The sequence below is a fragment of the Papaver somniferum genome, chromosome 3 (genome assembly GCF_003573695.1).
Source record: "Papaver somniferum cultivar HN1 chromosome 3, ASM357369v1, whole genome shotgun sequence".
Lineage (NCBI taxonomy): Eukaryota > Viridiplantae > Streptophyta > Magnoliopsida > Ranunculales > Papaveraceae > Papaver > Papaver somniferum.
Window position 1 is genome coordinate 142,069,508 of NC_039360.1, and position 15,335 is coordinate 142,084,842.

Genomic DNA, 15,335 nt, shown 5'->3' on the forward strand with positions numbered 1-15,335 from the left:
TGTGAATCGGACTTAAGGATTGTATAAAAAAAATTCTCAAGTCACAATCCCTATAGATAATTGTTTGAGGGATTATCATCTGAATATTGAGGTATTAGCCATGAATACAGATTGTCATATAATGTGTATTGATGATTCTGTTGAGAAAAATTATGTATTTGCAGGTTATAGCTTCATCTGATACAAACCCAATGAAGATTTTGGAGCATCTAAATGCTGAACAGACAATGTAGACTCTGTTTTAAAAGCAAAAGCTAAAGCTTTATTGGAAGCAGTTAACTGGACTGCACAACACAAACTGGAGACAATTTTGTTTATATCAGATAATCGTACTCTTGTCAGAGCGGCTAACATCGTATCTTCTATTATACCTTGGACTTTTCTATTGTAAATGATAATAAATTTAGGTTTTAAGGTTTCCAAAAAAGACTCTGGATGTAAGTTAATAGAAACAAAAACCGTAGGGCGGATGCTTCAGTAAAATATATACTTGGAAAAACTTTGTAAGTAAAGAATGGATACAGTTTCCTTGTGATATTATTTCAGGATTTACCTGTTCAATTATGTATTAGTTTCTCTATGTCAGTATATCAGTTATTTTCAAAAATAAAATAAAAATAGTAGTACATGTTTTCACTGTAGGAAACTCAATTTAACTTCAAGTCCTCGAGCCTTTATTTGCAACAAGTTGGCTCCTGAAATTGCCTACTATATTTACACAACAATTAGATCCTCAAGAACAACAAAGGTTTGCGGATGATGGGAAACCAAGCACAACTGTCATTAGTTAAATAAAAAAGGGATTTCAACCCAGTAATAGATAAGGGTTCTAACCCCATAATTGCTAAGCCAACTCCATTTTGAAGGAGTTTGGATGTAGTCCAGAGACCACTGTACTACCGTATCAGAATAATAAATAAAAAAGGGTGATCACTTTTTTTATGTTTCCACGGTACATGAACTTTGCACAATTTCTATATATGGGGATACTTCCGTAAAAAAGGGTGATCACATCTTTATATCACTTGGATTGGAAAGTAAACTGAACCACGAATCAAAAATTAGGTAGACATGAGCTAGGAACAAAAAAGAATTGAGATTTTAGATTGCTCTTATATGTTCCAGACAATAGATATTTCATCTTCTTTCACTAGTCTAGATTTTCAAGTATCTTAAGATAAAAGGAGTTCAATTTTCATAGTCATCAATAATAATAGCGAGCATGCATGAGCTAGTAACAAAAAGAAGAAGAGTAGGCTGATGCTTCCCCAGCTACTGGTTGTGCAGCTACAGAGAAACCACCTTCAGCATTCCCATTCAATCTTTATCAGCATCTTCAATTTCCTCATCCTCCGCCACACCACGGAGATACAAAACATTATTGCACCTGCAAATTGTTACTCAAACAATGAAATGAAATAAAGATCGAGCCAAAAACATCAAACAGGTCCACTGAATCAGTATGACAGAACTCAAAATCATTCCTAAATCTCAATTAAAATGAGTAATAAGAAAGATGTTTCATGCCCACCAGTCTGGCTAGAGTCAGTGTGACTGACAAAATTATCAAAAAAAACTCGAGAGTCAGGATACTGACGAGATCATTGTACAGGCGTAGAACACCCACTTAGGAACCCCGCCTACTACTTAAGCTAGCTGGTTTATGGTAATCAAGCAATTATTACCACACTGTTTAAGTAGCCTCCTCATATGCCAAATAGTTCAATGTTGTTGTTGCCTATTAACTTACACAGAGAGAATATCTAACTTATACACACACAAGTATTTGCAAAGAACTAATCTTGCTTCCAATGGCGTGTAGACTTTTACCTTATGAGAATCTCCCCAAGATTTCCAGTAAACTGTCCATCAATGTATTCTTCAGTATTGGCAAGCTGCAATTGAGTTATGCAGATGGACAATAGTTAGTATGGCTCTCAAACAACTAGAACAGAAAAACATCAAATGCCAACAAATTAACAGATCATCAAAAGTGATACCTGTAAGTTCATGTATGAATCTACTGAAACAAGAAAACCTGCAAAATCAATCACAATTTTTAACTAAGTATTAGTTACTACTGTCTCGAACAGATATACAAATGATATTTATCATTGTTAAAAAGCTTCCAACTACATAAACTTAAGAAAAAAGTACCCTTGTACTCCATTCCCCATTTGAGCTTGACCATGACCGTCTTTCCAGTAAGATTGTTTAAGAAAGGTTTCGGATTCACAGGTACGCTCTGAAAAATCTCAACACAAGTAACATAGTAAGAATCACAGCATCAAAACAAAATTTTTCCCTCTAAAAAAACACTAGAAATTTCGTAAAGACTAAATCAAAGGGGTAATCTGCATAAAACCATACAGTAATCGTAACAAGTGTAATTAAAACCTAGGAAAATTCTTTAACCCCTAATCCCTAAATTTATACGTATTCAACACATTGTTACAAAATATTACAATACAGACAGAGAGAGATAGATATAGAGAGAGGCTTACCGCCATTGATTTGGAGATGAGCAAGAACTGATTTCCTGATAATCCTTCTTGAAGAAAATTTGGGGATTTTTTAGGGTTTAAGACCGAGAGAAAACGAGAGGAGAAGAAAAGAATGAAAACCAAGGGTTCCACTTCATAATAAATTAATAATACGTAATGTTTTTGAAAGGATCGGTTGCAGAAATAAATAATCTACTATTACATCCCTTGACCTTTGACGTTGACCAACAAGTCCACCGAATCTAGAAAGAAGCATATATGTTTATCCAACGGCTAAAGATGAAGGATGATAAACTCCTTGAAGGAGGACGAACATTGGCTCACTTTTTTTTGTTAGGTTTATTTTCAGTGCAATCATGTGCAACGTTCCATGATTCCTCACCAACAAACAAAATCTAGAATCAGCTTTTCTCACCGCGTTTTACCTAACCACCACACTACATTTCCTATATAAACCACTTCTTAACTCTCACTTCTTCTTCATAGCTCAATAGTTGAGTACATCTCATACTACAAATTAGCTAGTGTTGTTATATCAGGAAAAAAAAAAAGCCTGAGCTATCATCGTTTTCGGTTTTAGTCTTTGTTTTTTTGAGTATTATTATCGGATATTCAAGAAATGAAGACTAAAACACTTGTGTTTAGTATTGCTTTATGCGTTTTATGTGAATGTGTTGTTGGTGGATTACCTAGAAGACCCGTCAATGTTCCATTTCACAAGAGCTACGTTCCGTCATGGTCAAGTCATCATATTAGGTACTTTAATGGTGGTGCAAATGTAGATCTCGTGCTCGATAAAGACTCAGGTATATTCATTTTTAAGTTGAGTGCATTTTGGTTCACTAGATATATCTTGCTTTTGCTTACGTTTATGTCTGAAATTAAATGGGTGCAGGAACTGGATTTCAATCAAGGGATTCTTATTTGTTCGGGCATTTTAGTATGAGAATTAAAATGGTTGGAGGTGATTCAGCTGGAGTTGTAACTGCTTTCTACGTAAGATAAAAAAAAAGAAGAAAAAAACATATATAATCCCAAGCTATTTTCATCATTGAGATAACATATGATGTCGTTAAAAATGTTTTAACGGGTGCTTATTTGTTTCGTCAGCTCTCATCACAAAACTCCGAGCACGATGAGATAGATTTTGAGTTCTTGGGGAACAGAACAGGCCAACCATACATTTTACAGACCAACGTTTTCACGGGAGGAAAAGGCGACAGAGAACAAAGGATCTACCTATGGTTTGATCCTTCAAAGGATTTCCACACCTACTCCGTCCTTTGGAACATGCATCAAATCGCGTAAGTTCAATGTTGGAGTATAAGATATGGTCCCAAGTTTATTGTTCTTCGATATATATAACCAAGCTAATGATAAAACCTTTTCAGGTTCTTTGTTGACGACGTACCAATAAGGATATTCAAGAATAGTAAAGACCTGGGAGTTAGATTTCCATTCAATCAACCAATGAAGATTTATTCAAGTCTCTGGAACGCTGATGATTGGGCAACAAGAGGTGGCTTAGAGAAGACTGATTGGTCAAAAGCACCTTTTATAGCATCGTATACTCAATTCCACGTTGACGGTTGTGATGCAGCATCACCTCAATCAGCACAAGTATGCTCAACACGCGGAAGGATGTGGTGGGACCAGAAGGCTTTCCAAGATCTTGATGGTATACAGTATAGGAAACTTCAATGGGTAAGGAAGAAGTTTACTATCTACAATTACTGTGTTGATAAATCAAGGTTTCCCAATCCTCCGCCAGAGTGTGGACGAGACGGAGATATCTAAGTTAGATGGATAGTAGTGGGAAGCTTGAAGGAACTGTGCAAGCAATGTGAGAGATATCTAGACAGTGTCCACAAAATCAAACTTAGATAGTTGTTGGTGCTCTTATGGCAAGATTTGATGCTTAAATGATTTTCTTGCTAAATCAATAAAATAACCAAAATTATTGGGGTTTTTTCTTCGTTGTTCTTTGACCATTAGCATCAGTGTTATTCTTCGATTCTTGAAAACAGAATTAGAGTATGACTTTCGTTAGACTAGGTCTTGTGGTTGTTCTCAAATTGTTCCCAAGTCACTTTCCACGTCAGTTAGGGAAGAGCCTAGCTTCAATGGTGGTTCTATGTTAATATTGTGAACGGATAATGGTTCCCTAATTTCAATGGTGGTTCTGTATTAATATTGTGAACGGATAATAATCGTCCGGTTTTGGGAAAACCCACTTATAGGGATTTTAAGTCAAAACGGAAAATGATTATCCGTTTTCTAATAACTTATATGATTTGTAAGCAAAATTCCACTTTTTACTTTATGGGCCCCACTAAGGTAATCATTATTTTACACTGTTTCAAAACGGACAACTATTGTTCGTTGGCTAGCTCTTTCCGCAGGGATTCCCACAGAATAGAGAACGTGCGCGGGAAAGAGGGGTTTAGGCCACGATTTTTTGAAATGGGAAGAGGTTGGGAACTCCATAAGACCCAGTCTTAATGAGAGAGGGGTAATTGATGCGGTGAGTTGAAGGTTAGAAGTCGACTCACCAACTAGAACTAACTTATAATTTTGATTGTGTTGGGCAAAATTAGCTCACTACCACACACTTTTCATATTCATTGTGAAAATTATGACTTAATCTTTTTTTTTTTTAATGCGAAACCAAACTTTAATCAGATGATAGTTGTAAAACCATTATTACAAGATAATATTGTAGATTGTTCTAATATTTCAGGATTTTTGATGGTGGATTTTTAACAAACGCGAAAATCGCAAAATCACCTCTGCCTTGCAGTAGAAATATATATATATATATATATATATATATATATATATATATATTTGTTTCTAGTTATGTGTCATAATTATAGAGTTTTTATATTTCAATCTCACATTCTGCAAGAAAATTGAGAATACATATTCTACTAATAGCTATTGGCACTCTGTACTGAGCTTATAGCCTTTCTCTAGATATATACATCCACCTACGTATTAGAGGTCACCCGGTTAAACTTTCAATATTCCATGTATACACGATATATGTACTATATACCTCAGTACCTGCCTCTTTTTCGAATCTGCATTGATTGGACATCTCCTAAATGAATTAATTGACCACTAATATATAGCAGTGTTGTGTCCTCAAAATGCTACCGGTGCTTGTTGCAATTTCTCCCAGATGTTTTCTGACTATAAAAAATATACAATCCGGACATACTCTTATTCTTGAATAGATACTGTGCTCCTAGATGGATATTCACTAGTATAAAGGAACATTGGACTTGTCTCAGGTGGCAGAACTTCCACGGCTAAATTCCTTGAACTTGCTCTATCTATATATTAATGCCTAGACTTTTTCCTGAGCAATATTGTTCCATTAATTGTACTCACACTAGCCATAAATCTTTAATACCAGAAGTTCGTTGCTAATCATATATTAGTCGTCTCTGATTAACCACTTAGCTGATTCATAGTTCTCCCTTGCAGAAATTTATGAATCCTCTCTAATTCAAGAATGGATATGTACTTATGGATTTGTCAATTCTGTGTTTATGCAAATACGAATGCCTACGATCGGTAAGTGCACTAAGTGCAAATAGGAGAGGAGTGACTGCTCGGTAATAACCTGCACTTGGTTCCACTACGGATTTGTATCACAGAACGAGATATGTTAACGTTGGAAATTCAATAGTTTTATCACTACAGGTGTAATGTCACTTAAATCTACAATATGAAAATCTTCAGTCTTGAGTGGCCTTATATCAAAAGAGAAGGACCATAGAATAAATAAGAACTTATTTAGAAGATAACTATACGAGTTAGTTCAATAACAATTAACATCAATTGAAGGCTATATCACGAATCTAGTTTTCCAGCAACGGTATATACCTCTAGTGCTTCTTTGATTCCAATAAGAAGACTTAATATGCACTCGACTTTCATCTGGAACCCAATCAAACTTACTCACAACTATATTTATCGAATAAAAAATATCACACAGAGTATGAGGCTGGGATTGAGTTTGCAAGAGTACAAGTTCCAATACTTATAGTGTAGTGATCAAGTCTTATTTTGTAAAACAATAAACCTAATTTCGAAATACTCAAAAGATATTCTTTCCAATACCAATTTTAAAAAATTAAGAGGATATCAAAAATATAATATTTTTATATTATTTAGATATTATAAGCAAACAATGTTGTCATGAAATCTTAGAATATATTTCCAACTCATATACGAGAATCCTACTACTATGACAACTAATATTATCTAGCACAACTAGTTATGCGCGATCCTCTAAGAAATACGCATATCGATTTCGATCCCAAAGATAAGATTCAAATATGTTTCTCATAGCATAAATGGGATCTTATCCTTGAGTATCAAATGAATATATTAGAGTTATAAATACGTGTTCAATATTTCTAGACAAAACTTTCCCATTCAGACTTCCATGTCTTTCAAAATCCTAAAGATATACGTTTAAATTGGAGATTTTGAACGTACAAGTTTGGAATCGATCTTGAATCCTATTAAACGTTTCAAAGTTACTTGTTGTTCAAACAAACTTAAACTCATGCCAAAGAAAAAGCTTTTTTGACATGATTTCAAAGTCCGGAACCACCAGTAGATAAATTATCTAGTTCCCCAAAAATTCAACACCAATCCATGACAAGTCATATTAGTTCAGAACTACAAAATATAGTAAATTATAATACACAAACATATAATAAGTTTGTAGAAATAACTAATATATATCTTTTCTTTGACACTTAGATCATAAAATGATCAAGTTTGTGATGCCACAATTAGATCACCTGGTTAACTACTAGGATTACAACCTAAACCGCCAATACATTCTAACTTTTCTTTTTGTTTTTCAAATTATCAGTAAACCCTAGTTGTAAAAATTAAATGCACATACCCCTTTACCTATTTCAAAATAATCACAGATTCATCATCTTATCTAGTTCTTTATTTACTTTTTTGAATCCTAATTTCTTTGGTTTCATCACAGAAACCAAACCTTTATTTTCCCAATTTCTCGGATCACACAATCTAATCCTCAAATTAACCCATCAACCTTCTTGGTCATATTATGTTCTCCAAACCCACTTAAACTGCACAATTTTTAATAAATCATTTATCAATTTAAAAAAATCCTAATAAATGATATGATTACCTTTTCTATTGAGCTTGAATTCACCACTGGAATCATGATCCCACCATCAGCTATTTCTCGATCTTTACTTGCTCCTCTTGATCAAAATATCCTCTTATCTCCTCTCAAATCACTAACAGGTCAAGAGCAAAGAAGAAGAAAAGAAGAAGAGAAGAAGAAAGAAAATGAAATAGATTCTTTTTCGATTTTGGTTTTTTGTTAACCAAATTTATTGTGGCACCCGACCAATTGGATATGAGAAGCCAGAAGAAGAAGATAGGGGTTTCCCAGGTATATATCTTGGTTTCCTTAATTTGCTTTTCCCATAAAATGACTATTTTACCCTTCACACAATTTGGATGATTTCTTCGTTGTTCGGTAACCGAATAACACGTTCAAGTAGTCCATTCTGAGTAATTTTTCAAGATCAATCTGACGTTACTAGTTCCATCACCAGATTATTGTTTTGATAATTTTTTATTAATTAATATTTATATTTAATTAATCAAGTCATTAGCGGCTAAATCGTCTCTTGACCGGTCAAATAACGTTGACGAGCTTATGGATCTCTACAAAGTCATCTAAACTACTAAAGCTACGTAAACACGCTTCACATGTAAATTTTTCACTGAATACAACTTAAATAGAGTAGCGAAAAATGAGAGTCTAAGAAGTACACCACCAACTTTTTTGCTCGACAACCTGCATGGAAAAAACATAATACAATGGAAACTAGATTTAAATTAAAGATCCTAGAATAATATATATATATATATATATATATATTTCTCTTTCTCTTCCACAATCAGTGTGTCTAGACACAAAGTCCGTGAACCTGATTGTGTGAAAGAGTTCTTCTACGATCTCACAAATCAATATCCAAGATCAATCTAGTCGTATCCAAATCAAGAGGAACTGAATTCTAACAAGTATGAAACTTCTGATCTATCTCTCAAGATAAAATTCAACAAGAGCAAATCTTGCTTTTTGTCTCAATTAATAAGGACTTAAACTACCTAGATTGATCACTTGTTACTTGTGTTATTCCTATTATAAAGATAAAGAAATATAATGCGAAAAAGGAATAGGAAAAACACAAGACACAAGAATTTTTTTAACGAGGAAAACTACACCTACAGAAAAACCCCGGGACCTCGTACAACTTTGAACACCAAATTATATTAAGCCGCTACAGACAGTAGCATAATATCATACTTCGGAATGGAATGTATTTGAGTCCGAATTAACCCTCCAAACAATTCTGCTGTAGTCGTGCTCCTTATTTCCCTTGAACCTCGCAAGGATTTGCACAATTGATTCCCTTAGTTGACGTCATTTACAGCTTAAGAGTTGCCTCAACCTAAGTGAAGACTTTCAGTACCAATCTACCTCTAACAGATAAACATATTTGATTTCCCTTTTGATCTAGGTTTGGAAATCTGTTTACAATAAACAAAGTCCAGCAAACCTCACGAATATGGGTTGAGAAGCTTGGATTGCTAACCACCCCTCAAGAACAATCTAAACAAATCATATATGAGTTTAGATATCTATGTTGAGGAATCTCTGAGACGAAGAGAAATTTGTGAATTATATTAATCTCGTTCCTGATATGAGAACAAGAACCTCAAAGATCAATAAGAACAAGATCTGGATACACGAACTATCAAGTAAAAAGATGGTCAGACCGGGCTTCAAGAATCCCTAAGTGAAGTCTTTAAGTCGTAACCTAATTGTGTTTCTCAGAATAAACCTAGGTTTTCAGAGGACGACTCCAACAAGCAACTAGGACATAGAAGTGCAATGGATTGAGAAATCTTGTTGCATGAGTCTCTCTATTTGAATTCAAGCTAAGATAACTTGAGATCCAAGCTAACACATTCTCAATATAAATGAAGTCCGCTTTGAAGTTACACAAAAGAATATACACTATATTTCAGGAATCTGGACTGTGTACAATGATAATTTGTATCGACGAATATGCCTTTTGAACTTTCAAGCATAAGTCGTGTTCATTAACATTCAAGACTTAAACCATGATTCATAAACACAAAGTGATATAATTAAAAAAGTTGCCTTAGAAGTGTTTTATAAGAGTTGTAGCAATGCCAATAATATTTGTGAAAATAATTTATTAGTTTATGATCACCTGCTTAGTCTTTTATTGGGTAGGTATGTGTAGGGGTGCACATACCTATGGACCAGTCTGTGAACTCAGACTGTTGGGGTACGCGTACCGGGTATACGTACCCTTAGCCATTCACGAACTTATATCCCAGGGGTACGTGTATTGGTATGTGTACTTCCATCCTATTCACGAACTCAGAACCACGGATTACGCGTACTGGGTATGCGTATCTATCCCACTTTCAGAATTTACACCACTAGGGTACGCGTATGCGTACGTACCTTGTGGCCATAATTCAGTATGTTTCGAAAACTCTCTTTAAGAAATTCGGAACATTCCCAATCGCCATAAATATTGAATATCATTATTTGGGCAATTTCCAAATGATAACTTGAAACAAAAATAGTTAATGAACAATAAATTGTTCTTAACCATGGATCTATGAACATCCACTGCTTACGCCATATTTTTAGAGATTTATCAAGACAAGCTTGACTAGAAATTCTTCTTTATAAAACTAAATCTACTAAAATCATACGACATAGTCTCATAAGATAGAATGATAAATGCCGTGAGTAAATATAATGGTTCAATATTCATATACCTCTTTTTGATGAAGTTCTCTAAAGGTCATTGTTTGTTCTTCAGTCTTCAATCTTCGAGGGTTATTAAGTGATGCCTGATATTAAACTACCATACTCTATTCCTCGTCCGAGACCTGACTTTAGTAGACTAGAAATCAAAATAGAGTTTTGTGCATCTAATATTGACAACAAGCTTGAGATAGCAAAACTTGCTGCTAGAGCATTGCTCGGTCGAACTCGCATGCGTTGTTATCTCAAGCATGTTTTTCAATGTTAGTGATCAAAACTATAAGTCTTGATTTGTAGTATACTATAGCTAAGGTCTCGGACTAGGATAAAAAGTGTAGTTGAGCTCAAGAACTCCATGGAAACCATCATACAAGACGAAGGACTACTCAAGGAACCGGTGGATCTTCATCGACTAAAAGGTATGTGGAGACTTGAACTTATCTATCACTCAAAAGTCTATTTATCTCCTATCTTGAGACAAAAGTCGTTTTTGCTATATATACTTAGATTATACACATTTGCTATTTCGAGCCGAGTTTATCTCGCCTATCTATTTCTCGAAATATGTGTTGGTAAGATTTCGCTTTAGCCAAGTTCATCTTTACCTAGTGACGAAAGTCATGACAAGTTTCAATCACTTTGAAAATTGCTTATTTTGACGAAAAATAGTTTGTGAATAACAACTATAGAATATCAACGTCCTCTAAGAATATTTCAATGATTGAAATAAGAGTTTAGATTATATAACCACTGGAGGATATAAGCATTGTTGTGGAAACACACACACATATATATATATATATATATATATATATATATATAAGTCCTTATTCCTTGAACCGAAGTTTGCGAACTTTGTTGATCAAGAGAACCGGAATGGTGGCGTGTGCCAAGTCCACGAACTCAGTCCGCGAACTGGCGGAGGTTCTCGACCCGAGAAATTCTGCTGGAGTTTGTGAACTCCGTCCGGGAACTTAAGTCCGCGAACCCAGTATGCGAACTTGAGTAGGTTATATCTAAAAACAATGTTTGTGAACTTATTCTTATATAACTAAGGAATGCAAATTGCAAACCGTGGCTATATAGTTCATGAACCTATTCGAGTGAATCAAATATTTTTTGCTTCGATTGTGTCTTGTGTAGTTACATAAGATTTCCTTGCAATTGAACAACTCTCTAACTAGTTCACTTGAGTCACTTGAACTAGTTATGGTGAAGAAGAATATGGTTGATATGGAAGTGATCATATGGCTAACCATTTGGTTGAATATTGTTGAACCAACAAATGTACAAGTTTGGGTACGGTTACACAAGCCTAGAAACGTGCATTTCATTTGTGTATAACAAGCTAGTTTTCGATCTAACGGTTGAAATATATTAGCTTGAACTAATCAGGTTTTCATCTAACGGTGAATATTGAATGCTTTATTACCAAGCTAACATTGATTGCGAACCCTGATTTGAAAGACTATATAAGGGAGAACTCTAACAACTGGGAAACCTAATCTCCACACCTTCTGTGTGATACTAGTTGTGCTAAGCTAGAGTCGGTTCTCCTTTAACCTTTGATTTCTTCTTCTAAACCAGGTTAACGACTTAAAGACTTCATTGGGATTGTGAAGCCAGCCTGATACTACTTTCTTGTAGTTGTGTGATCTGATCTTGTTGTTTCTATTGTACGAGTAAAATTGTAATAATTGGCTTGAGATTGATATCTACGATAGGCAAGATATAAAAGAAATCACAAACACTTCGTCTCATCGTTTGTGATTCCGCAATATCTTTTTTCGCTGCGTCGATTAAGATTATTGTGAGGTGATTGATAATACTAGGTTGTTCTTCGGGAATATAAGTCCGGTTTATCAACTGGTTCTTGTTCACCTTGATTTATCAAAAGACGGACCAAAACTCGTAGGTATATTCGTGGGAGACGAATTTATCTATTACCGAGTAGACTTTTCTGTGTGATACAGATTTGTTTATTAAAATATTTGACTTTGTGTCGTAGCAACTTTTAGTTGTGGGTGAGATTAGCTAAGGGAATCAAGTACGTAGCATCCTGCTGGGATCAGAGACGTATGAGCATAACTGTACCTTTGATCAGTGTGAGATTGATTGGGGTTCAACTACAGTCCAGACCGAAGTTAATTTGGAGTAGGCTAGTGTTTGTAGCGGCTTAGTACAGTGTGTGTTCAATCTGGACTAGGTCCCGGGTTTTTTTTGCATTTGCGGTTTCCTCGTTAACAAAATTCTGGTGTCTGTGTTATTTCTTTTCCGCATTATATTTTGTTATATAATTGAAATATCACAGGTTGTGTGTTGTTCAATCAATAAGAATATCTGACCTTTTGGTTGTTGATTTAAATTGATTGACACTTGGATATTGGTCTTTGGTACCATCCAAATTATCTCTCTAGTATTTGATAAAGACTCGCAGATTTCTATTTGCTTGAGTATATATCAAATCGAGAGATTGAGATATAAACTCTTTGATATACTTTTTTTATCTAGATTGAGTCTGACTGTCTAATTGATTCTCTAAAAAGTATATTGGAGTTTGTCCATACAGATTGCTAAGCGAAATATTGGGTGTGGTTTTTGTACCCCCCCCCCCCCCACTTTTTCAATTGGTATCAGAGCAGGCAAACACGTTGAAGACCTTACAAGTCTGTGTTTGTAGCGATCTGACTCTATGGACAAGAGTACTATCTCTGATAAACACGTCACCAGAAATAAAAGTTCTGTCTCGTCTATTTCTATTAAAGAGAAAGATTCTTAAATCTCAAATATAGACGAACCCTGTGTTCAAACAAGACAGACAGGCTTCGACATGTGTTTTTCTGATTACCCTTCAAAAGAGTTTGTCTCTCTAAATGAACGGGAAACGGCTGAAGAGAGTGATTTGATTCTAAATCTTGCTAGAATCCAAGCTGATGGATTTAATATGTTAAAACATCATATCGATGTTCTCCTTGGTGTTGTAAGGGACTGCAAGTTCAAAGAAAATACTGAATATCATTCTTCATGTATATCTCTTGAGGCAAGCCTCAAAAATGATGCTTTGGAAATTGAACATCGCTTGAGTAAACTCTCTATTCAAGGATTCCCTAAGCAGCCCAACATATCAAGTACTTCTACTACGCCTGAAAATGTTCCATCTCCAGAAGTAAAATCGGAATCCTTTCCATCTAGAAAAGATGTTTTAGTCTCCTCCAGTTAAGGGTGTTCTACAACACATGGAAGGAAGAAATCTCCTAACGAGACTATTAATATTGTACTGTCTAATCACTCTTGTGATCAGAAAGTATGTCTCCTGTGTGAGACAAAATGTTCTGGTAAACAAAAAGATAACTCTAGGTTGAATAAAAAAATCCTTTGTTCAACTTCAACGCACCTTAGACTTAATCCTCAAAGGTGTAACTGACATCCGTATGTCTAAACCAATTGGTTTTCATACATACCCTGTGTATGCTACCAGAAAGTTCATTTCAATGAGTTCCTCAAATGTTTCGAAGCAGAATAGAAGTCTTAACAAAACATTTAATAAAGGAACAAGTCTCTCCTATCGTCAAAAGAGAAGATAATGTTGTCCTTGGTGTGAATAAGATTGCAGGAGAAAGGAGCAAAAATGATGATATGAGAAATATCCTGAAGGAGATAATTGGAAGGAATAAGAAACTATCAACAGGTTATCAATTCCCTCAAGGAAAAAATCCTCTGGTAAGGACGCAAACTATGTCTCATATTTTGATGATAGTAAGTTTTATGATAATTTCTCACATCAAAATGGATCCTTTTCTAGATTCAAAAAGAAAAAGAGATTCAACCGAAAACAAAATTCTTTTAATGAGCTCAGAGCTCATACTTGTGTTAATTAATCACAAGGATTAAAGAACTTACTCATAAAAATTCTGTTGAGTAAGATGTGTCAATGCTCAGGTATACTGTTAGCATACTAGTTCTGTTTAGTGAAGCTATTTTCTTATCGTCTATAGATAAACTACTGGTCTGCAAAAAAGGTTGCTTAAGTATTTGTTTTGTCGTTTCTTGTTATTTTTCCTTCTTGTTTCCTTGCAACAAGATTGCTTGCTACTCATGTGCTCTAAATTACTCCTAATGGTATGGAATTTACAGAGCCATTTATGAATTTTCATGTAGCAAAAAGACTTTGCCCATAAGATTTCCTTGGGTCGGGTTGTCTTCGTACGGGTACCCCTGTTACTAATACGAATCAATTCTTAGTAACCCTAAAGGTATTTTTCCCTTAGAAACCATATAAATACCAAACCTCTGAGTCACGATTTCTTACTCTAGGTTATCTTGGTTTGTCAAGAATGTCGTTCTCTTCACGAACTTGTGGTTTTTCTAAAGGCTTTCTTGATAAAGGTATTGGTTTTGAGTCCGAAGGGAGGAAGAAAAAACCCTTGTAGATGAAGATCATCCTAATGCCTTATGTTACTATGATTATACTTATGAGGATGTTGAGAAGGAGGATATGATCTCTGTTGAAGTGGTTCATGATTTTCTTAAATATTTTAAGGAATCAAAGCTGCATGTTGTTGATACTTTGAAAAGTATTAATGTGTTAAGAACTGAGTTGGAAAAGGTTACGTCTGAACTTGGTCTCATGAAAGCACAAATTAAAGACCTTCTCAATGAAGATATCTTTTCTAAAGATGCAGTAGATGTTGTCGATCACAAGTTCATCGATCTCAAGACTCATGAGGATCCAGAGTTGTCTATATGACTTCAGTTCGTGTTCGGCGTTGGCATAGAAGTATGTTTTTCTTTTATTATGCTAGTAAATCTTCTATTTTTCTTGTTTTGTTTAGAAGAATAACTAAAGTTTGGAATAGCCATTATTGTGATTACACATAGCTATGTCAAACGTTTTCATCTTCCTGTTTTTAGATTTATTGGTTTAAATTCTAAATGTGTTTGGA

At 34.8% G+C, this 15,335-nt stretch overlaps 2 protein-coding genes across 2 annotated transcripts; one reads left to right on the plus strand and one right to left on the minus strand.

The window, feature by feature from the left end:
- Positions 1-1,077: 1,077 nt before the first annotated feature.
- LOC113361690 (probable small nuclear ribonucleoprotein F) lies at positions 1,078-2,642 on the minus strand. Its single transcript, XM_026604848.1, has 5 exons — positions 2,505-2,642; positions 2,158-2,245; positions 2,001-2,038; positions 1,831-1,895; positions 1,078-1,387 (listed from the first exon to the last, which is right to left on the minus strand). The coding sequence occupies exons 1-5, from the start codon at positions 2,508-2,510 to the stop codon at positions 1,318-1,320; spliced, it is 267 nt and encodes an 88-aa protein (XP_026460633.1). The 5' UTR covers positions 2,511-2,642; the 3' UTR covers positions 1,078-1,317.
- Positions 2,643-3,002: 360 nt separating this feature from the next.
- LOC113361691 (probable xyloglucan endotransglucosylase/hydrolase protein) lies at positions 3,003-4,482 on the plus strand. Its single transcript, XM_026604849.1, has 4 exons — positions 3,003-3,310; positions 3,400-3,500; positions 3,615-3,808; positions 3,896-4,482. The coding sequence occupies exons 1-4, from the start codon at positions 3,124-3,126 to the stop codon at positions 4,299-4,301; spliced, it is 888 nt and encodes a 295-aa protein (XP_026460634.1). The 5' UTR covers positions 3,003-3,123; the 3' UTR covers positions 4,302-4,482.
- The last annotated feature ends 10,853 nt before the right edge of the window (positions 4,483-15,335 follow it).